The 20,050-nt window shown below is 34.8% G+C and overlaps 2 protein-coding genes across 2 annotated transcripts in view; one reads left to right on the top strand and one right to left on the bottom strand.

The window, feature by feature from the left end:
• The window catches only part of fbxo16 (F-box protein 16), a 14,125-nt gene extending 4,479 nt beyond the window's left edge, over positions 1–9,646 (bottom strand). Inside the window, exons 1-7 of the mRNA XM_062035049.1 lie at positions 9,603–9,646; positions 9,310–9,411; positions 6,742–6,777; positions 6,460–6,666; positions 4,546–4,713; positions 4,204–4,484; positions 2,047–2,155 (exon numbers count right to left, since the gene is read on the bottom strand). Of these exons, the coding sequence (XP_061891033.1) occupies positions 2,047–2,155; positions 4,204–4,484; positions 4,546–4,713; positions 6,460–6,666; positions 6,742–6,777; positions 9,310–9,405 (897 nt within the window). The 5' untranslated portion in view covers positions 9,406–9,411; positions 9,603–9,646. The remainder of the gene's footprint in view (positions 1–2,046; positions 2,156–4,203; positions 4,485–4,545; positions 4,714–6,459; positions 6,667–6,741; positions 6,778–9,309; positions 9,412–9,602) is intronic.
• Positions 9,647–14,610: 4,964 nt separating this feature from the next.
• Positions 14,611–20,050, top strand: part of fzd3a (frizzled class receptor 3a) — a 72,639-nt gene continuing 67,199 nt past the window's right edge. The window contains exons 1-2 of the mRNA XM_062034857.1: positions 14,611–14,801; positions 18,833–19,284. Of these exons, the coding sequence (XP_061890841.1) occupies positions 19,084–19,284 (201 nt within the window). The 5' untranslated portion in view covers positions 14,611–14,801; positions 18,833–19,083. The remainder of the gene's footprint in view (positions 14,802–18,832; positions 19,285–20,050) is intronic.

Below are 20,050 nucleotides of genomic sequence, written 5' to 3' on the forward strand. Positions count from 1 at the left end.
GCTGGCTTTTGCGCCTATAACAATCCGGATGGTTCTTTTCCTCTTTGGTCCGGAGGACACGACGTCCACAGTTTCCAAAAACAATTTGAAATGTGGACTCGTCAGACCACAGAACACTTTTCCACTTTGTATCAGTCCATCTTAGATAAGCTCAGGCCCTGCGAAGCCGACGGCGTTTCTGGGTGTTGTTGATAAACGGTTTTTGCCTTGCATAGGAGAGTTTTAACTTGCACTTACTGTATGTAGCGAAGAACTGTAGTTACTGACAGTGGGTTTCTGAAGTGTTCCTGAGCCCATGTGGTGATATCCTTTACTCACTGATGTCGCTTGTTGATGCAGTACAGCCTGAGGGATCGAAGGTCACGGGCTTAGCCGCTTACGTGCAGTGATTTCTCCAGATTCTCTGAACCCTTTGATGATATAACGGACCGTAGATGGTGAAATCCCTAAATTCCTTGCAATAGCTGGTTGAGAAAGGTTTTTCGTAAACTGTTCAACAATTTGCTCACGCATTTGTTGACAAAGTGGTGACCCTCGCCCCATCCTTGTTTGTGAATGACTGAGCATTTCATGGAATCTACTTTTATACCCGATCATGGCACCCACCTGTTCCCAATTTGCCTGTTCACCTGTGGGATGTTCCAAATAAGTGTTTGATGAGCATTCCTCAACTTTATCAGTATTTATTGCCACCTTTCCCAACTTCTTTGTCACGTGTTGCTGGCATCAAATTCTAAAGTTAATGATTATATGCAACAAAAAAAAAAAGTTTATCAGTTTGAACATCAAATATGTTGTCTTTGTAGCATATTCAACTGAATATGGCTTGAAAATGATTCGCAAATCATTGTATTCCATTTATATTTACATCTAACACAATTGCCCAACTCATATGGAAATGGGGTTTGTACATTAACAGGTAGAAATACAGTTAGGCGTAGACATACAGTAGTAACATGTAAACATACAGTAACATGTAAACATAAAGTAGTAACCCATAAACATACAGTAACACAGACATACGTTAACAGAGACTTACCGTAACATGTAAACAAAGTAACGTGTAAAACAGTAACACGTGAACATACAGCAGCACATAAACATACCGTAACATGTAGACATACAGTAACACCTAAACATACAGTAACACGTAAGCATACAGTAGAAACATGTAAGCATGCAGTAGAAACACGTAAGCATGCAGTAGAAACACGTAAACATACAGGAACACGGAGACATACTGTACATTAATAGGTAGAAGTACAATAACACGTAAACACAGTAACATGTAAACAAAGTAACATGTAAACATACAGTAACACGGAGACATACATTAACAGGTAGACATACAATAACACGTACACACAGTAAAATGTAAACAAAGTAACATGTAAACATACAGTAACATGTAAACGTACAGTAATATGTCAACAAAGTAGCACTTAAACATACAGCAACATGTAGACATACAATAACACGTAAACATACATTAACACGCAGACATACAGTAACATGTAGACATACAGAAATACATAAACATGCAGTAAAATGTAAACAAAGTAACATGTAAACATACAGTAATGTGTAACATGTAAACGTACAGTAACACGTAGACATACAGTAACATGTAGACATACAGTAAAACAGACAAAGTAACATGTGAGCATACAGTAACACTTGAACATACAGTATCACCTGACATAAAGCCTGATTTTTAGGGGAACATCGCCAATTTGCTGTCATATGAACATACACGAACCCAAGTATACATGTGTATATTGGTATAGTATGACATTATATATTCATATACTGTATATGTGTGTATATGTATTTATATATGTGTATAATCATGTATATATGTATTTATATAAGTGTATAATCATGTATATATGTATGTATATATGTGTATAGTCATGTATATATGTATTTATATGTGTATACTCGTGTATATGTATGTGTTTGTGTATGGATATACAGTATATACAGTAGATAGTAGTATTAATGTTGTAACTATAGACTAGTAGTTTTAATGTCAAAGTAGTTTACCAGAGATTTAACTTTGCGTAGTTTGTAGTTTGTGTCAGACATCTTCCTTGTCATGTCGTCTGATTGCTGAGTTTTTGTCTGGAAAATGTTTGCTCCGCTCTTCGTTGGCCTGCAGAAACACATCCAATCATCCAAACAATGTCAGGTTTTATCACATCCAATCATCCAAACAATGTCAGGTTTTATCACATCCAATCATCCAAACAATGTCAGGTTTTATCACATCCAATCATCCAAACAATGTCAGGTTTTATCACATCCAATCATCCAAACAATGTTAGGTTTTATCACATCCAATCATCCAAACAATGTCAGGTTTTATCACATCCAATCATCCAAACAATGTCAGGTTTTATCACATCCAATCATCCAAACAATGTCAGGTTTTATCACTTCCAACCATCCAAACAATGGCAGGTTTTATCACTTCCAACCATCCAAACAATGTCAGGTTTTATAACATCCAATCATTTAAACAATGTCAGGTTTTATCACATCCAATCATCCAAACATTGTCAGGTTTTATCACATCCAATCATCCAAACAATGTCAGGTTTTATCACATCCAATCATCCAAACAATGTCAGGTTGTATCGCATCCAATCATTTAAACAATGTCAGTTGTTATCACATCCAATCATCCAAACAATGTCAGGTTTTATCACACCCAATCATCCAAACAATGTCAGGTTTTATCACATCCAATCATCCAAACAATGTCAGGTTTTATCACATCCAATCATCCAAACAATGTCAGTTGTTATCACAGCCAATCATTTAAACAATGTCAGTTTTTATCACATCCAATCATTTAAACTATTTCAGGTTTTATCACATCCAATCATCCAAACAATGTCAGGTTTTATCACATCCAATCATCCAAACAATGTCAGGTTTTATCACATCCAATCATCCAAACAATGTCAGGTTTTATCACATCCAATCATCCAAACAATTTCAGGTTTTATCACATCCAATCATCCAAACAATGTCAGGTTTTATCGCATCCAATCATCCAAAAAATGTTAGTTTTAATCACATCCAATCATCCAAACTGTCAGGTTTTATCACATCCAATCATCCAAACAATGTCAGTTTTTATCACATCCAATCATCCAAACAATGTCAGGTTTTATCACATCCAATCATCCAAACAATGTCAGGTTTTATCACATACAATCATTCAAACAATGTCAGGTTTTATCACATCCAATCATCCAAACAATGTCAGGTTTTATCACATCCAATCATCCAAACAATGTCAGTTTTTATCACATCCAATCATCCAAACAATGTCAGGTTTTATCACATCCAATCATCCAAACAATGTCAGGTTTTATCACATCCAATCATCCAAACAATGTCAGGTTTTATCACATCCAATCATCCAAACAATGTCAGGTTTTATCACATCCAATCATCCAAACAATGTCAGGTTTTATCACATCCAATCATCCAAACAATGTCAGGTTTTATCACATCCAATCATCCAAACAATGTCAGGTTTTATCACATTCAATCATCCAAACAATGTCAGGTTTTATCACATCCAATCATCCAAACAATGTCAGGTTTTATCACATCCAATCATCCAAACAATGTCAGGTTTTATCACATCCAATCATCCAAACAATGTCAGGTTTTATCACATCCAATCATTCAAACAATGTCAGGTTTTATCACATCCAATCATTCAAACAATGTCAGGTTTTATCACATCCAATCATCCAAACAATGTCAGGTTTTATCACATCCAATCATCCAAACAATGTCAGGTTTTATCACATCCAATCATTCAAACAATGTCAGGTTTTATCACATCCAATCATCAAATTTCGCGGAATTACCAGGAATTTCCCCCCCCCATTGACAATGAATGGGAAATATACATTTGACTGCATATCCCACATTTCTCATCCGATTCGAAGCGTTCCAACATCCACACACTCCACTCACCCTGGACACCCAAGCATTTCAGTTCCACTCACGCGTATCGGCGGTTCGGCCATTCCTACTGTGATTACAAATTCTAGTTTTGAATAGGTTTGCAAACATTTCTAAACCCCCAAAAAAACCTTTTCACGTTGTCATGACGGGGTATTGTGTGTAGAATTTTGAGGACAAATAAGAATGTATTCCATTATAAGAGAAGCTTACGCTGCTGTGATTGGTCCATTTGCTGGGCCAATGGTGTCCAAGTTGTCCAGGTAGTTGAAGCGTCTGGTGTCTTTGGGACATCTGTCAGCGTCTCTCCAAGGCGGAACTTTCTCCTTCTTCAATCTGCTGCCAAACCTTTTTCTGGCGTCCTGCTCGTCACTTCGCTGAGGAACACCTGACACTTCCTGCTTGCTTGGCTGAGGAACATCTGACACTTCCTGCTTGCTTGGCTGAGGAACATCTGACACCTCCCGCCTGCTGCTCGCTGCAACCTCGGCGTGCTGCAAGTCCAAGTCACATTTGAGCTTGCATCTTCTCACGAGGGACGTGTTGGTTTCCCACCTGGTTGGTTGGAGCCGGCAGCATGTCCTTCACCTTCTGGACGTACTTTCTCTTCCACGCGCCTCCTTCAAACTGCGAGGGCCAGAAGGTGAGGAACCAGCCCAGTCTCACGCACTTGGGCATCCACACCTGGTCCATTTCTGCCAGGCTTCTCCAGCGCCAGCTCACCTGTGTCACACAGTGCGTTGTGTCAGCGCCCAGCACACCTGTGCAGCAGGTGTGTCAATATTGAACGCAATTGTGCTTTTAGTCTCTAAATCAGTGGTCCCCAACCTTTTTGTAGCTGCGGTCAACGCTTGCAAATTTGTCCCACGGACCGGGGGGGTATGGTATTTTTTTATTTTTTTATTTATTTTTTTGGCCTAAAGAAATACAATCATGTGTGCTTACGGACTGTATCCCTGCAGACTGTATTGATCTATATTGATATATAATGTAGGAACCACAAATATTAATAACAGAAAGAAACAAACCTTTTGTGTGAATGAATGTGAATGGGGGAGGGAGGTTTTTTGGGTTGATGCACTAATTGTAAGTGTACATTGTGTTTTTTATGTTGATTTAATAATTGATGATTATTTTTATTTTTTTCTTCTTGTGCGGCCCGGTACCCAGTACCAATCGATCCACGGCCCGGTGGCTGGGGACCACTGATCTAAAATGTTGTCCTTTTTGTCATCCTCGGATTAGATCATCTTCTTCCGCTTATCCGAGATCGGGTCGCGGGCGCAGCAGCCGAAGCAGAGAATTATTAATTAAGTGAAATGAATTATATTTATATAGCGCTTTTCTCTAGTGACTCAAAGCGCTTTTATATAGTGAAACCCAATATCTAAGTTACATTTAAACCAGTGTGGGTGGCACTGGGAGCAGGTGGGTAAAGTGTCTTGCCCTAGGACACAACGGCAGTGCCTAGGACTCGAACCTGGAACCCTCAAGTTGCTGGCACGCCCACTCTACCAACCAATCTACACCGCCCCACATTAATGAATGTCTCTGCATTTGATTATATATTTTTTACAGATATACATCGGGGACGGCGTGGCGCAGTTGGGAGAGTGGCCGTGCCAGCAAACTGAGGGTTCCTGGTTCGATCCCCACCTTCTACCAACCTAGTCACGTCCGTTGTGTCCTTGAGCAAGACACTTCACCCTTGCTCCTGATGGGTGGTGGTCAGAGTCTTGCATGGCAGCTCCCGCCATCAGTGTGTGAATGTGTGTGTGAATGGGTGAATGTGGAAATAGTGTCAAAGCGCTTTGAGTACCTTGAAGGTAGAAAAACGTTATGCAAGTATACTGGGGGAAAAACATTTTTATTTTATTTTTTATTTTTTTTATTTAGACATGTATCTCGTGCGCACAAGAAACTTTCTCTTGCGCACGATATACATGTCTAAAAAAAAAATACAATAAATAAAATAAAAATGTTTTACTTTTTTTTTGTTTTACCTTATAAAAAGTTTCTCGTGCGCATGAGAAAGTTTCTTGTGCGCACGAGATGCATGTCTAAAAAAATTTTTTTTTAAATGTACAATTTTTTTTCTCTCGTGTGCACGAGAGTTTCTCGTGCGCAAGAGATACATTTGTAAAAAAAAAAATTAAAATAAAAAATTATTTAAAAAAATGTTTTTTTATAACTTTATAACAAGTTTCTAGAGCGCACGAGATACATGTCTAAAAAAAAATTATTTAAAAAAAATTATAAATTTTTTTTTTCCCCCCATGTCCCTTTAAGGGCTCCGTACAAGTATAACCAATTTACATATTTTTTTTTTTAATAAAGATTTTATAGTAAAAAAAAATGGCTGCTCAATCACCAGAATGTTACTGTAAAAATAGTCTTATTTTTACAGCATATTATGATAAATGGATGAATGATAAATAATTTAGGAATAGGAGATGTTGATATTGTAACCTGAGCACAGCGACAGAGGCTGCGAGGGTCCAGGAAGGAGAAGACGTAAAGGCAGATGGTTCTGGGCAGCATGCAGGTGAAGTCGGCGGCCTGCAGGGGGAGCTGTCTGCTCACACAGCAGCCCACAAACTCCAGCTGCTCCTTGGAACATTTGCCGAGGATGTCGTGGAGCACCGCCCTCCGCTGGCTCTCAGACCAGCCGCGGAACTGCCGAGCGCACGAAGACGTCGAAGAGGAGGAGGAAGGAGAAGTTGCGGCGTGAAAGGTGAGATTCCAACTTACCCACTTTGTCAGCAGCCAACGTCTCTCCTCGAAAAGCTGCACACACAATAAGCGTGTGAATATGTGACACTGGATTAAAGGCCTCACCTTTTCTCCCTTAAACATATTGCTGGGTATTGTGGCCATTGTTTATATATATATACATATACATATATATATGTGTATGTATATATATATATATATATATATATATATGTATGTGTATGTATATATATATATGTATGTGTATATATATATATATACATACATACATATATATGTATATATATATATGTATATATACATATATATATATGTATATATATACATATATATGTATATATATATGTATATGTATATATATACATATATATATATGTATATATATACATATATATGTATATATATATGTATATGTATATATATACATATATATATATGTATGTATGTGTATATATATATATATATGTATGTACATACAGTCGCGATCAAAAGTTTACATACACTTGTAAAGAACATAATGTCATGGCTGTCTTGAGTTTCCAATAATTTCTACAACTCTTATATTTGTGTGATAGAGTGATTGGAGCACATACTTGTTGGTCACAAAAAACATGAAGTTTGGTTCTTTTATGAATTTATTATGGGTCTACTGCAAATGTGCTGGGTCAAAAGTATACATACAGCAATGTTAATATTTGCTTACATGTCCCTTGGTAGTTTCACTGCAATAAGGCGCTTTTGGTAGCCATCCACAAGCTTCTGCTTGAATTTTTGATCACTCCTCTTGACAAAATTGGTGCAGTTCAGCTAAATGTGTTGGTTTTCTGACATAGACTTGTTTCTTCAGCATTGTCCACACGTTTATGTCAGGGCTTTGGGAAGGCCATTCTAAAACCTTAATTCTAGCCTGATTTAGCCATTCCTTTACCACTTTTGACGTGTGTTTGGGGTCATTGTCCTGTTGGAACACCCAACTGTGCCCAAGACCCAACGTCTGGGCTGATGATTTTAGGTTGTCCTGAAGAATTTGGAGTTACCGTATTTTTCGGACAATAAGTCGCTCCGGAGTATAAGTCGCACCGGCCGAAAATGCATAATAGAGAAGGAAAAAACATATTAGTCGCACTGCGACTAATATGCATTTTTTGGGGAAATTTATTTGATAAAACCCAACACCAAGAATAGACATTTAAAAGGCAATTTAAAATAAATAAAGAATAGTGAACAACAGGCTGAATAAGTGTACGTTATATGAGGCATAAATAACCAACTGAGAACGTGCCTGGTATGTTAACGTAACATATTATGGTAAGAGTCATTCAAATAACTATAACATATAGAACATGCTATACATTTACCAAACAATCTGTCACTCCTAATCGCTAAATCCCATGAAATCTTATACGTCTAGTCTCTTACGTGAATGAGCTAAATAATATTATTTGATATTTTTCGGTAATGTGCCAAACTATGAAAAAAACGGTAATCCTCCTTTTTCATTGTCCCATTTACTCTCTGTAAAGCACCAGTTACACGCCCAGAGCATAATACTACCACCACCATGCTTGACGGTAGGAATGGTGTTCCTGGGATTCTCCTCCAAACATATTGCCGGGTATTGTGGCCAACCAGCTCAATTTTTGTTTCATATATATATATATATATATATATATATATATATATATATATATATATATATATATATATATATATATATATATATATATATATATATATATTAGATATAAATGCTTTAAAATGTATATCGGAAATTATCGGTATCGTTTTTTTAATTATCGGTATCTGGTTTTTTTATTTTTTATTTTTTTTATTAAATCAACATAAAAAACACAAGATACACTTACAATTAGTGCACCAACCCAAAAAACCTCCCTCCCCCATTCACACTCATTCACACAAAAGGGTTATTTCTTTCTGTTATTAATATTCTGGTTCCTACAATATATATCAATATATAGTCTGCAAGGGATACAGTCCGTAAGCACACATGATTGTGCGTGCTGCTGGTCCACTAATAGTACTAACCTTTAACAGTTAATTTTACTAATTTTCATTAATTACTAGTTTCTATGTAACTGTTTTTGTATTGTTTTACTTTCTTTTTTATTCAAGAAAATGTTTTTAATTGATCTTATTTTATTTTATTAATTTTTAAAAAAAGGACCTTATCTGCACAATACCTGGTTGTCCAAATTAGGCTTAATAATGTGTTAATTCCACGACTGTATATATCTGTATCGGTTGCTTTCGGTATCGGTAATTAAGAGTTGGACAATATCGGAATATCGGATATCGGCAAAAAAGCCATTATCGGACATCCCTAATATATATATCAATCAATCAATCAATGTTTATTTATATAGCCCTAAATCACGAGTGTCTCAAAGGGCTGTACAAGCCACAATATATATATATATATATATATATATATATATATATATATATATATATATATATATATATATATATATATATATATATATATATATATATATATATATTTATAATATAATGGTGCAAAACTGATTGTATTGCACATGCAAAGTAAAAGTGTGTTGTCCTGACCCGGCTGTTGGACAAGGGGTGGTTCAGGGGCGTCCAGGCGCTTAGTCTGCTCTGCATTCTTGCACCGCTCGCAGATATATCGGACGCACGTGGCATCGTCACCTGTATCGAAAACACAACAGACTTGTGTTTGATTGCAATACAACGACGCACTGTGTGACCATGTTTCATGGCCATTCTTTTTTTGTCTACTCAAACGTTCCAAGTGGAAAATACGACTCATATAAACACACACACACACACACACACACACACACACACACACACACACACACACACACACACACACTCACCTTTAGGCGGCCAGGAGGACATCAATCCAACACACACTTGTTTCTCCAACGTCCATACATCTCACTCTTGTGCGTTTACTCGTTGCCGTGGTAACAGCCACTGTGGTTTGCATGTCCCACACAGAGGGGTCGCTGCAAAGCAAACCTTAGTGGTGTGTGTGTGTGTGTGTGTACATAACACATATTATGCAATAATAGACATTTATGTAATTGCATTGGTGTTTCATTATGAATATTTAGAACAGGGGGGTCTAAACTTTTTCCACTGAGGGCCACGCCTCATCAGATTTTGTTAGTCTTTAGGGCTCCCCCTAAGTTTAGCTCCAGGGACCCTGAAGGGTCTCAGTCATAATCATAAAATGTTCATTCAATTCTTAAATCTCTAGATCAACTTCAGATCTGTAGATATAAAGTTAGATTTGTTTTATGCCCTTTTTGTCAAAACCCTGTTTTTTTTATGGCCAAACATAAAATATTTCCCCCCACAAAAAAATGAAGTAATTGGAGCCTTAAATACATGAATATTTCATATTATTGATTGTAATTCATTACTATTTCTGGAAAAATTACAGTTTCAACAAAAAAAATCCCACTAAAATTCCTGGGGATCCAAAAGGGTCCCACTCATAAAAGTGATCAAAATAAGTCTTAATTGTATTTATAAATTTTTTTAAACTTTAAATGCTTTAGTGTCCACATCGACTTCAGATCCATCTGTCATGACTATGACTTCAGTTTTGTTGGATCAGCCGTTTTACTGCCATGTGACAGGAACCGTATGGAAACAATTAAGGTATAAAAATAAACATTTATAAAAACTTTTGTACCAGTATATATATGTATATATATATACACGGTACCAGACCCCCCATGGCCTCTTTGACGGCCACGTCTGGCCCATGTACTTGAAACACAAGACAAACATTGTATGTTTTTTTGTTTTTGTTTGTTTTTTATCAAATAAAACTTTGTTTTTTTTATATGGTAAACACACAACATATGCAATATTTTCCTCAATAAATATTTCAAGGTGGAATATTTGGAGCCTTAAATAGGTCAGTAGTTCATAACAACATTGATTTTAATTAATTATTATTTTTTGAGCAATGACCGTTTTTAAACTACCAAATAAATCCCACTAAAATTCCTGGGGATCCAAATGGGTACCACTAATGAAAGTGTTACAAATAATTTATACTTTATTTTTTCCCAAAGCTTAAGTCTCTAGATCAACATCTTGTCCTTCTTAAATGTTTATTATTATTTAATGTTTTTTATTTGTATGTTTTATGGGTGTCTTTTTTCATCAAAACCATTTTTTTATATGACAAACACGCACAATATGAAATATTTTCCCCAAAAAATCTTCACAGTGGAATATTTGATGTGAAGTAATTGAAGCCTTAAATATGTCGATAATTCATAACAACATTGATTTTAATTAATTATTATTTTTGAGCAACGACTGTTTAAAAAATGTACTAAAATGATTGGGGATCTAAAAGGGTCCCAACTCATAAAAGTGTAAAAAAAGTAATACTTTTTTTTTTTTTTTTTTTTTACTTCCAACGCTTAAGCCTCTAGATTAACTTCGGATCTATCTGTCGATTATAATTTTAGAATTTTTTTTTTCATGTTTTTTTTATTTGTTTGTTTTATGCCCCTTTTTTTTTTGTTTTCAAAACATTTTTTTTTATATGCCAAACACAAAAAATATGCAATATTTTCCCTTTTTTAAAGTTGAATATTTGGAGACATGAATGGGTCAGTATTTAATAACAACATTGATTTTAATTATTATTTTTGTTTTTTTAGTTCAAAATAAATACCTGGGGATCCAAAATGGACCAACTCATAAAAGTGTTAAAATCATACCTTTTTTAATTTTTTACTTTTAACATTTAATTATCTAGATCAGGGGTGTCCAAACTTTTTCCATTGAGGGCCGCACACGGAAAAATTAAAGCATGCGGGGGCCATTTTGATATTTTTCATTTTCAAACCATAACAAAATATATGGATTTTGTTTGTTTTTTACCTTTTGGGCTCCCAGGGACCATAAAGGGTCTAAGTCATTAAAATGTTAAAAACAAGTCAAATTATTATTTATTTATTTATTTAAAGCTTACAGTAAATCTCTACAGTATATCAACTTCAGGTTGATATAAAGTTTAACAAAACAAAAAGGTTTTATGCCTTTTTTGTCAAAGACAACTTAGTTTTTTTATAATAAAACTGAAATATGCAGTATTTCCCCCACTGCCCAAAACATTCATAAAGCAATGTTTGATGTGAAGTAATTAGAGCCTTAAAAAGATCAATAATGCAGGACACCATTGATTTTAATTCATTATTATGGGGTGGCCCCTGGTTCCCTGGGCACCACACCTACTGTTTGTGGGATGGGTTCTCGGGGAGGCTGGGGCCGTACTCTGGCTCCCGCACACACTGGGAGTCAAATGTATTGTACATGCAAATTCACATATACTCACACACATACATACAGACATACGTAGGTACCTACGCTCCCACATACATATACAAATAAATACAGTACATATTTACACACTCAAAGTTCGTACATCCACACGCACATTCATTATACAAACATACTGTATACACATACTGTACATATACATTCACTGTAAAAACATACATATACACATACTGTACATATACATTCACTGTACAAACACACACATACACATACTACACATACATTCACTGTACAAACACACACATACATATACTGTACATATACATTCACTGTACAAACACACATTTACACATACTGTACATATACATTCACTGTTCAAACACACATACTGTATACACATACTGTACATATACATTCGCTGTACACACATATACACATACTGTACATATACATTCACTGTACAAGCACACATACACATACTGTACATATTCAAGTACATATGCACACATACACTCATGCACATAATCACGTTTCATCAAACATACATTAACGTTGTTGCCCTAGGGTAAACTGGGTATAACACATGGCACACTGACAAAGCTTAACCTATTGTTACTATAACAATCTACAAGGTTAAGGTTGCTTCTCCTCCATTTTTCTGCATTCTTTCGTATCTCAAGTTATCATTACGTATATGAATTGTTGCATTTGAACAATTGTATTGTTGATAATAAAGGTAAAGTACTGGTATTGTTTATTATCAATAGCACTATTTCTATTGGTATTCATATTGCTCCATTTTTAGTGTAATAATGCTCATTGTCATTTCTGTATTTTTTTTTTTTTTTTAAATTTTCGCTAACTGCTTATTTGCTATTACTTTTACCATCATATTTGTACATGTCGTATTTGCTGATGTTGCTCTGTTGTTGTTGTTGTTGTTGTTTTTGTCTCTCTGTCTAATCCACCTCTTGTCCCCACAATTCCCCCCTCTGTCTTCCTTTTTCTCTCTTTCTATCCCCTCCTGCTCCGGCCCGGCTGCACCAAATGATAATATAAATACATTTAATAAAGTCAAAATACAAGTAAGGCAACAAGAGAAGTATCCTACACTTCTCTTTTGTAAAGTAAATCTGAACAGCCGATATGGGCATCTACATCTGCTATATGATTTGCCCGAGAAGCTGGGCAGGACATTATAAAAAAAAAAAAAAAATAAAATAAAAAATAAAAAAATTATTCATTATTATTTTTGAGTAATCACAGTGAAAAGATAAATAAAATCCCATTAAATATATTTGGGATCCAAAAGGTGCCCCACTCAGAAAGTGATACATTTTTATTAGTTTTTTTTAAACTTTCAACACTTAAGTTACGAGCTCAACTTCAGGTATATCTGTCCATTTTACGTTTGAACTATTATTTTGTTTGTTTTATGCTCTTTTGTCAAATAAAATGTTGATGTTTTTGTATGGCAAACACACAATATATGCAATATTTCCCACATAAAACATTTTAAAGTGAAATATTTGAAATAATTGGAGCCTTGAATAGGTCAATAATTCATTATAACATCGATTTATTTATTTTTTGAGCAATGGCAAAAATAAAGAGACAAAAGAAAAAAAAGCCTGCATGGCAGCTTTGTGTCAACATTGCAACTTTTTCTCGTTAGATTTCACCTCATTCCACTTTTTTTTATGTTTTTTTAAATTTTTGCAATAACATTTCCAGAACAATTAGCTGCGGGCCGCAAATGGCCCCCGGGCCGCACTTTGGACACCCCTGATCTAGATCAACTTTAGATCAATCTGTCGATTATAACTTTATTCATATTTTTTCATGATTTTTGTTTGTTTTGTGCCCTTTTTATCCAAGAAAACTTAGTTTTTTTGTATGGAAAACACACAAAATATGCAATATTTTCTGGAAAACATTTCAAAGTTGAATATTTGAAGCTTTGAATAGATCAGTCATTTATAACATTGATTTGGATTCATTATTTTGTTTTGAGTAATGACAATTTTAGAGAAAAAAACAGTTACAGAGTCAACATTTCAACTTTTTCACGTTACATTTCACCCGTTTGCTCGTTTATTCCACTTTCATGTTTGTTTTTGTTTTTAACGATGAACTTGTAGAATGTGCCGCGAGCCGTTAGAACATTAGCCGCGGTTCGGAAATGGTCCCCGGGCTGCACTTTGGACACCACTGATTTAGGGCAGTTGTATGATTGATTTTTACATCGAATTAATGGCGCTAATAGCGTGATTATGTGCAGCGGATGACTTTTCAAACGCAAACGTGTCTTCTTTGGATACATTTTGCTTTCCAAACGCTTGGATGGGCGGCAGCAAACCTGCTGTGAAGAAAAGAGACGCTAACGTGTCAAGTCAGCAGGTGAAGCGCCGCAAAAGGGAAGCTACCCTCGCATCCTGTCAAAGTAAACTACCCCCCCTGCGTCGACTAAATGTGTCTTCAACGTCACTTTTGATCTTATTTGGTGTTTTTGTTGCTTAGATTTTAACACGCACTTGGATATTAGCGAGGAAATTATTTTTAACGGCTTCTGTCGAGCATTCCCGCGGTGCTTTTAATGTCCGAGCACTCACCGGAAGTTGCGTGTGTGGACAACTTGGCTTGACGAGGGAGGACCGGAGGAGGAGAGGACGGCCTGGGCGACATTCGCACATTGTTCGTAAAGTCGCGGAATGGCGTGGACTTATTGTTGCCTACGTGTGAATATTCACCTCCCCAGTCCGGTAAGTTGCTTCAAATGGAACCTGTGGTGCTTTTCCCCTAAATACGGCGGCTTTCTCTTTGACAGCATTTCCGTATAGACACGCGCCGGCGGTGGGCTTTTAAGTTATTAATCACCGGCGTAAATATTGTTAGCAAATATAAAAAAATCCTAACCTGGATTTATTAACCAGCATTTGTTTGCCTTGTGCCACCATTTTTAATTAATTAAATTAATTAATTAATTTCGGGCGGCTGTAAGGAGTGAGTCCCTAATTACGAGTTAGCTTCACGTTGACGTCATCGGCGTAGGGTCAATTTGTAGCTTCACGATGACGTCATCAGCGTAGAGTCAATTTGTACTTATTAATAGCGACACACATGTTGGCTAATAGACGCGTCATTTGTTTCATTTAGTTTGTTAAAATGTACCCAGTTGTCCTTAAATGTGTCTTGTAATATTTACCTTAAAAATACTACGAACTATAGTGGTTTGTTATGCTTACGTAGTCAGTTAGCTAACATTGTTAGGTAGCCCTGTCTCCGCCACATATCATCGATTCTGGATTCCAAAAAATGTGGTACCCATTCCCATTTATATAATACCCCGCAAAAACAACAATCGTGGATTTTACAGTAATATGTGGCAGCAGAATTTTACTGTAAAATACACAGTACATTGAAAAACCGGCGCACTGATTTTTTAAAGAAAAAAATTGGCAATTTAGTCGACAGAATATTACAGTAAAATCTACTGTTTTTTTTTAAATTTATTTACAACATGTTACTCTTTATGGAAAAACATTAAACAGATTTTTTTAAATTCTGGCAACTGAGCCGCTATTGTTTTTTTTTACCGTCAAAAACTGTAGTCGTTTTTCCGTCTAAAGGAATACACAGTAAAAACAACACTCATAGATTTTACATTAATAACTAAAATTTTAAACGTAAAATAGTGTTGTTTTTTTGTACAACATATTACTTTAAATGGGATGAACTCTACCACAGGTTTTTTTTAATTCTGTTAACCGAGCTGCTAGTTTTTTTATTGTAAAAAAACAAACGTGGTACCATTTTTTTTCATTTACAATACACCGTAAAAACAATCGTAGATTTTACATTACATAACTGTCAACTCACTCATCAGAATTTTACTGTAAACTTCAATGTTTTTTTTTACAACATATTATTGTAAATGAAAAAAAAATGCCCCTGTTCTTTTTTTAAATTTTTAAATGTATTTATTTTTTATTCTGGTAACTGAGCTGCCATGATTTTACGGTGGAAAAAAATGTGGTACCCATTCCCAACAATCGTAGATTTTAAGGTGATAACTGGCAGCAGAACTTTACTGTAAAATACACAGTGTTATAACATATTGTTGTAAATAACAATGGAGAAACTGGCGCACTGATTTTTTTAAAGAAAAAAACTGGCAATTTAGTCGGCAGAATTTTACAGTAAAATCTACTGTTTTGTTGTGTTTTTTTTTACAACATGTTACTCTTTATGGAAAAACTGTACCACTGATTTTTTTTTATTCTGGCAACTGAGCCGCCAGTTGGGTTTTTTTACCGTCAAAAAATGTAGTCCTTTTTCCGTCTAAAGGAATACACATTAAAGACTTGAACTTCTTAGACTTCCTTTTTATCGTCATTCAAATTTGAACTTTACAGTACAGATAAGAACGACATTTCGTTGCATTAGCACATGGTAGTGCAGGATAAAAAATCAATAAGGTGCAGATATAGATTACTGTACAGATAAATATACTGCACTTTTGCATATGCAATATTGCACTTTTGCGTATGCGAAAAATAATAATTATAATAAAAATAAATAAATTAATAAAAAATAAATAAAAACAACACTCATAGATTTTACATTAATAAACACAATTTTAAACGTAAAATAGTGTTGTTTTTTTGTACAACATATTACTATAAATGGATGAACTCTACCACAGTTTTTTTGAATTCTGTTAACCGAGCTGACAGTTTTTTATTGTAAAAAAACAAACGCGGTACCGTTTTTTTCATTTACAATAATACACTGTAAAAACAACCACGGATTTTACAGTAAAAAACTGTCAACTCAGTCACCAGAATTTTACTGTAAATTTTTTTTTTTTTTTTTTTTTTTTTTTACAACATTACTGTAAATGGAAAAATAACCCTGTTCTTTTTTTAAAATTATTATTATTTTTTTATTCTGGTAACTCAGCTCCCAGTATTTAACGGTGGAAATAAATGTGGTGCCTTATTTATAGTAATAGATGGTGAAAACTACAATCTTAGATTTTACGGTAAAAAAACGTCAGCTCAGTCTACAGAATTTTATTGTAAAATATCTGGTCTTTTTTTTTTTTACAATATATTACAAAAAATGGAAAAATAGCACCACTGATATTTTTTCAATTCTGACAAATGAGCTGACAGTTTTTTATTGAAAGAAATGCAGCACTGTTTTCCATTCAGAGTAATACACCGATTTACAGTAATACACCGTGAAAACAATAATTGTAGGTTTGACAATAAAAACAACTGCCATCTCAGGCAACAATTTGACCAAAAAACAGTGCAAAAGCCAAGGTACATTTTACTGTAAATGCTTTTGTTTTCTTTAAAGTCTACAACTTCTTTGAAATTATAAGTCAAGCAGATATTTCAGTTTTTATTTGTATTTTGACAAAAAAAAAATTAAAAAGTAGGATCATATATTTCTTGCAATATTGTATACTATTAATGTGAGAAATGTATGCAGTTTCATGCAGTACATTTATTTTTTCTGTCCAAATGGGGGAAAAAAAGGAATATATTTACTTTTTAGATTGATGCAGATTTGCAGGCATTGGCCAACAAACATTAAAGGTCAAGCTAGATGGTTTTTATTTAGCACATTTCTAAAACACACCACTGCCCAAAGATGACAACTAGAGCTGCAACAACTAATAGATTAAATCGATTAAAATCGATTATAAAAATAGTTGCCGATTAATTTAGTCATCGATTCGTTGGATCTATGCTATCTATGCGCATGCGCAGAGGCAATTTTACTAAAAAAAACATTTTTTTTAAATTTTATTTCTTTTTTTTTCTTTTTTATAAACCTTTATTTATAAACTGCAACATGTACAAACAGCAGAGAAACAATCAAAATAAGTATGGTGCCAGTATGCTGTTTTTTTTTTCAATAAAATACTGGAAAGGATAGAAATGTAGTTTGTCTCGATTATTAATCGATTAATCGAAGTAATAATCGACAGATTAATCGATTATCAAATTAATCGTTAGTTGCAGCCCCAATGACAACACAACGGTAAAATATTCAAAATAATCAGCAAAAGCACTAAACATTCTATTTATAAAACCGTTAAAATGCATAAACGTAGTACAAAATAGGTAAAAGATTAATATGGGAAAAAAAATCAATACAAACCATTATATATATATAAAACACAATTAAAATGCACAAAAATGGTTAAAAAATAGGTAAAAGATTAACAATAAAAAAACCACAAAAAAAATTTCTATGTATAAAACAGTTAAAATGCATAAAACGGTGCAAAAATAAGTAAAAGATTTAAAAAACGCAAATACAAAACATCCTTTATTCAAAAGTTAAAATGAATAAACAGTTAAAAAGCATAAAACAGTGCAAAAATAGGTAAAATAATTAAAAAGAAAAAATCACAATAAATACTAAACATTCTATATATAAAACACAGTTAAAATGCACAAAAATATTGTAAAAAGGGTAAAAAGTTAAAATCACAATAAATTTAACACATACTAAATATAAAACACAGTTAAAATGCATAAAAATAGTGCAAAAAAGGTAAAAGATTGAAAATATTACAAATAAAAAAAACCCACAATAAATACAAAACATTCTATGTATAAAACACAGTTAAAATGCATAAAAATATTGCAAAAAAGGTAAAAGATTAAAAATACAAAACCCCCCCACAGTAAATGCATAACATTCTATATATAAAACACAGTTAAAATGCATATAAAGATACAAATGTCCATATTGTGTGTTTCTCCCTCAGATTGTATGAAAGGTTGGCCCAGTGTGCGCCAGCGTCTCTGGTGATGATGATGATGATAATGATGATGATGGCGTGAACACGAGCAGAGCGGACGCAGGAAGCTGGAACCACACCCGACCGCAATTGCTCCTGTGATCTGGAGACAAGAATGGACCTTTTTTCCTAGACGCCATCATTGTCTTCTTATCCTCCTCCTACTACTGGTACTACTACTGGTGTACTGTTGCTGTCGTCACGACAACACACCGGCCATGGCGCTCCGGTGGATGCTCCCGGTGTGCACGCTGACGGCGTGCGTCGCCATTCCCATGGACGCGGCGGCCGGGAGCCACAACCTGTTCACCTGCGAGCCCATCACCCTGCGGATGTGCCAAGGGCTGGCCTACAATTCCACCTTCATGCCCAACGTGCTGAACCACTACGACCAGCAAACGGCTGCTCTCGCCATGGAGGTAAGGCACTGGTAGCGGGCATTGAGGGTCTGGCTTAGTTTTTGCCATATCCCTCATTTACCAGTAGAGAGTAAAATCGAGTTGACTTTATTTGAGTTTTATTGTATCCATTCTACCATATCCAATTGTTTACAATCAGCAAAGTATGGGAAAATACCGGCTAAACGTCACTAGGGCTGCAACAACTAATCGATTAAAATCGATTATTAAAATAGTTGGCGATTAATTTAGTCATCGATTCGTTGGATCTATGCTATGCGCAGAGGCTACTTTTTTCTATTTATTTTTTTGAATTTTATTTTGAATTTTATTTTTATTTATTTTTAATAAACCTTTATTTATAAACTGCAACATTTACAAACAGCTGAGAAACAATAATCAAAATAAGTATGGTGCCAGTATGTTGTTTTTTTCTCAATAAAATACTGGAAAGGATAGAAATGTAGTTTGTCTCTTTTATCCGATTATTGATCGATTAATCGAAGTAATAATCGACAGATTAATCGATTATCAAATTAGTTGTTAGTTGCAGCCCTAAACGTCACAAATTCAGTCGACCGTTTTGTATATTTCGCTCCAAATATCTTCTGTAATTTCCGTAGATTCTACATCACAGTAGCAACACTTCTGCACTCTGACCATATTATTAGATCAGTCATACTGGAAAAACGCAAAAACAAGAACACACATGCTTGACTTTTTTATGCATTCTAAAGTGTAAATAAATATCTAACAATTGAGTCAACAGATGGAGAGTCCTCTCATT

The sequence above is a fragment of the Entelurus aequoreus genome, linkage group LG23, assembly GCF_033978785.1.
Source record: "Entelurus aequoreus isolate RoL-2023_Sb linkage group LG23, RoL_Eaeq_v1.1, whole genome shotgun sequence".
In the NCBI taxonomy this organism is placed as follows: domain Eukaryota; kingdom Metazoa; phylum Chordata; class Actinopteri; order Syngnathiformes; family Syngnathidae; genus Entelurus; species Entelurus aequoreus.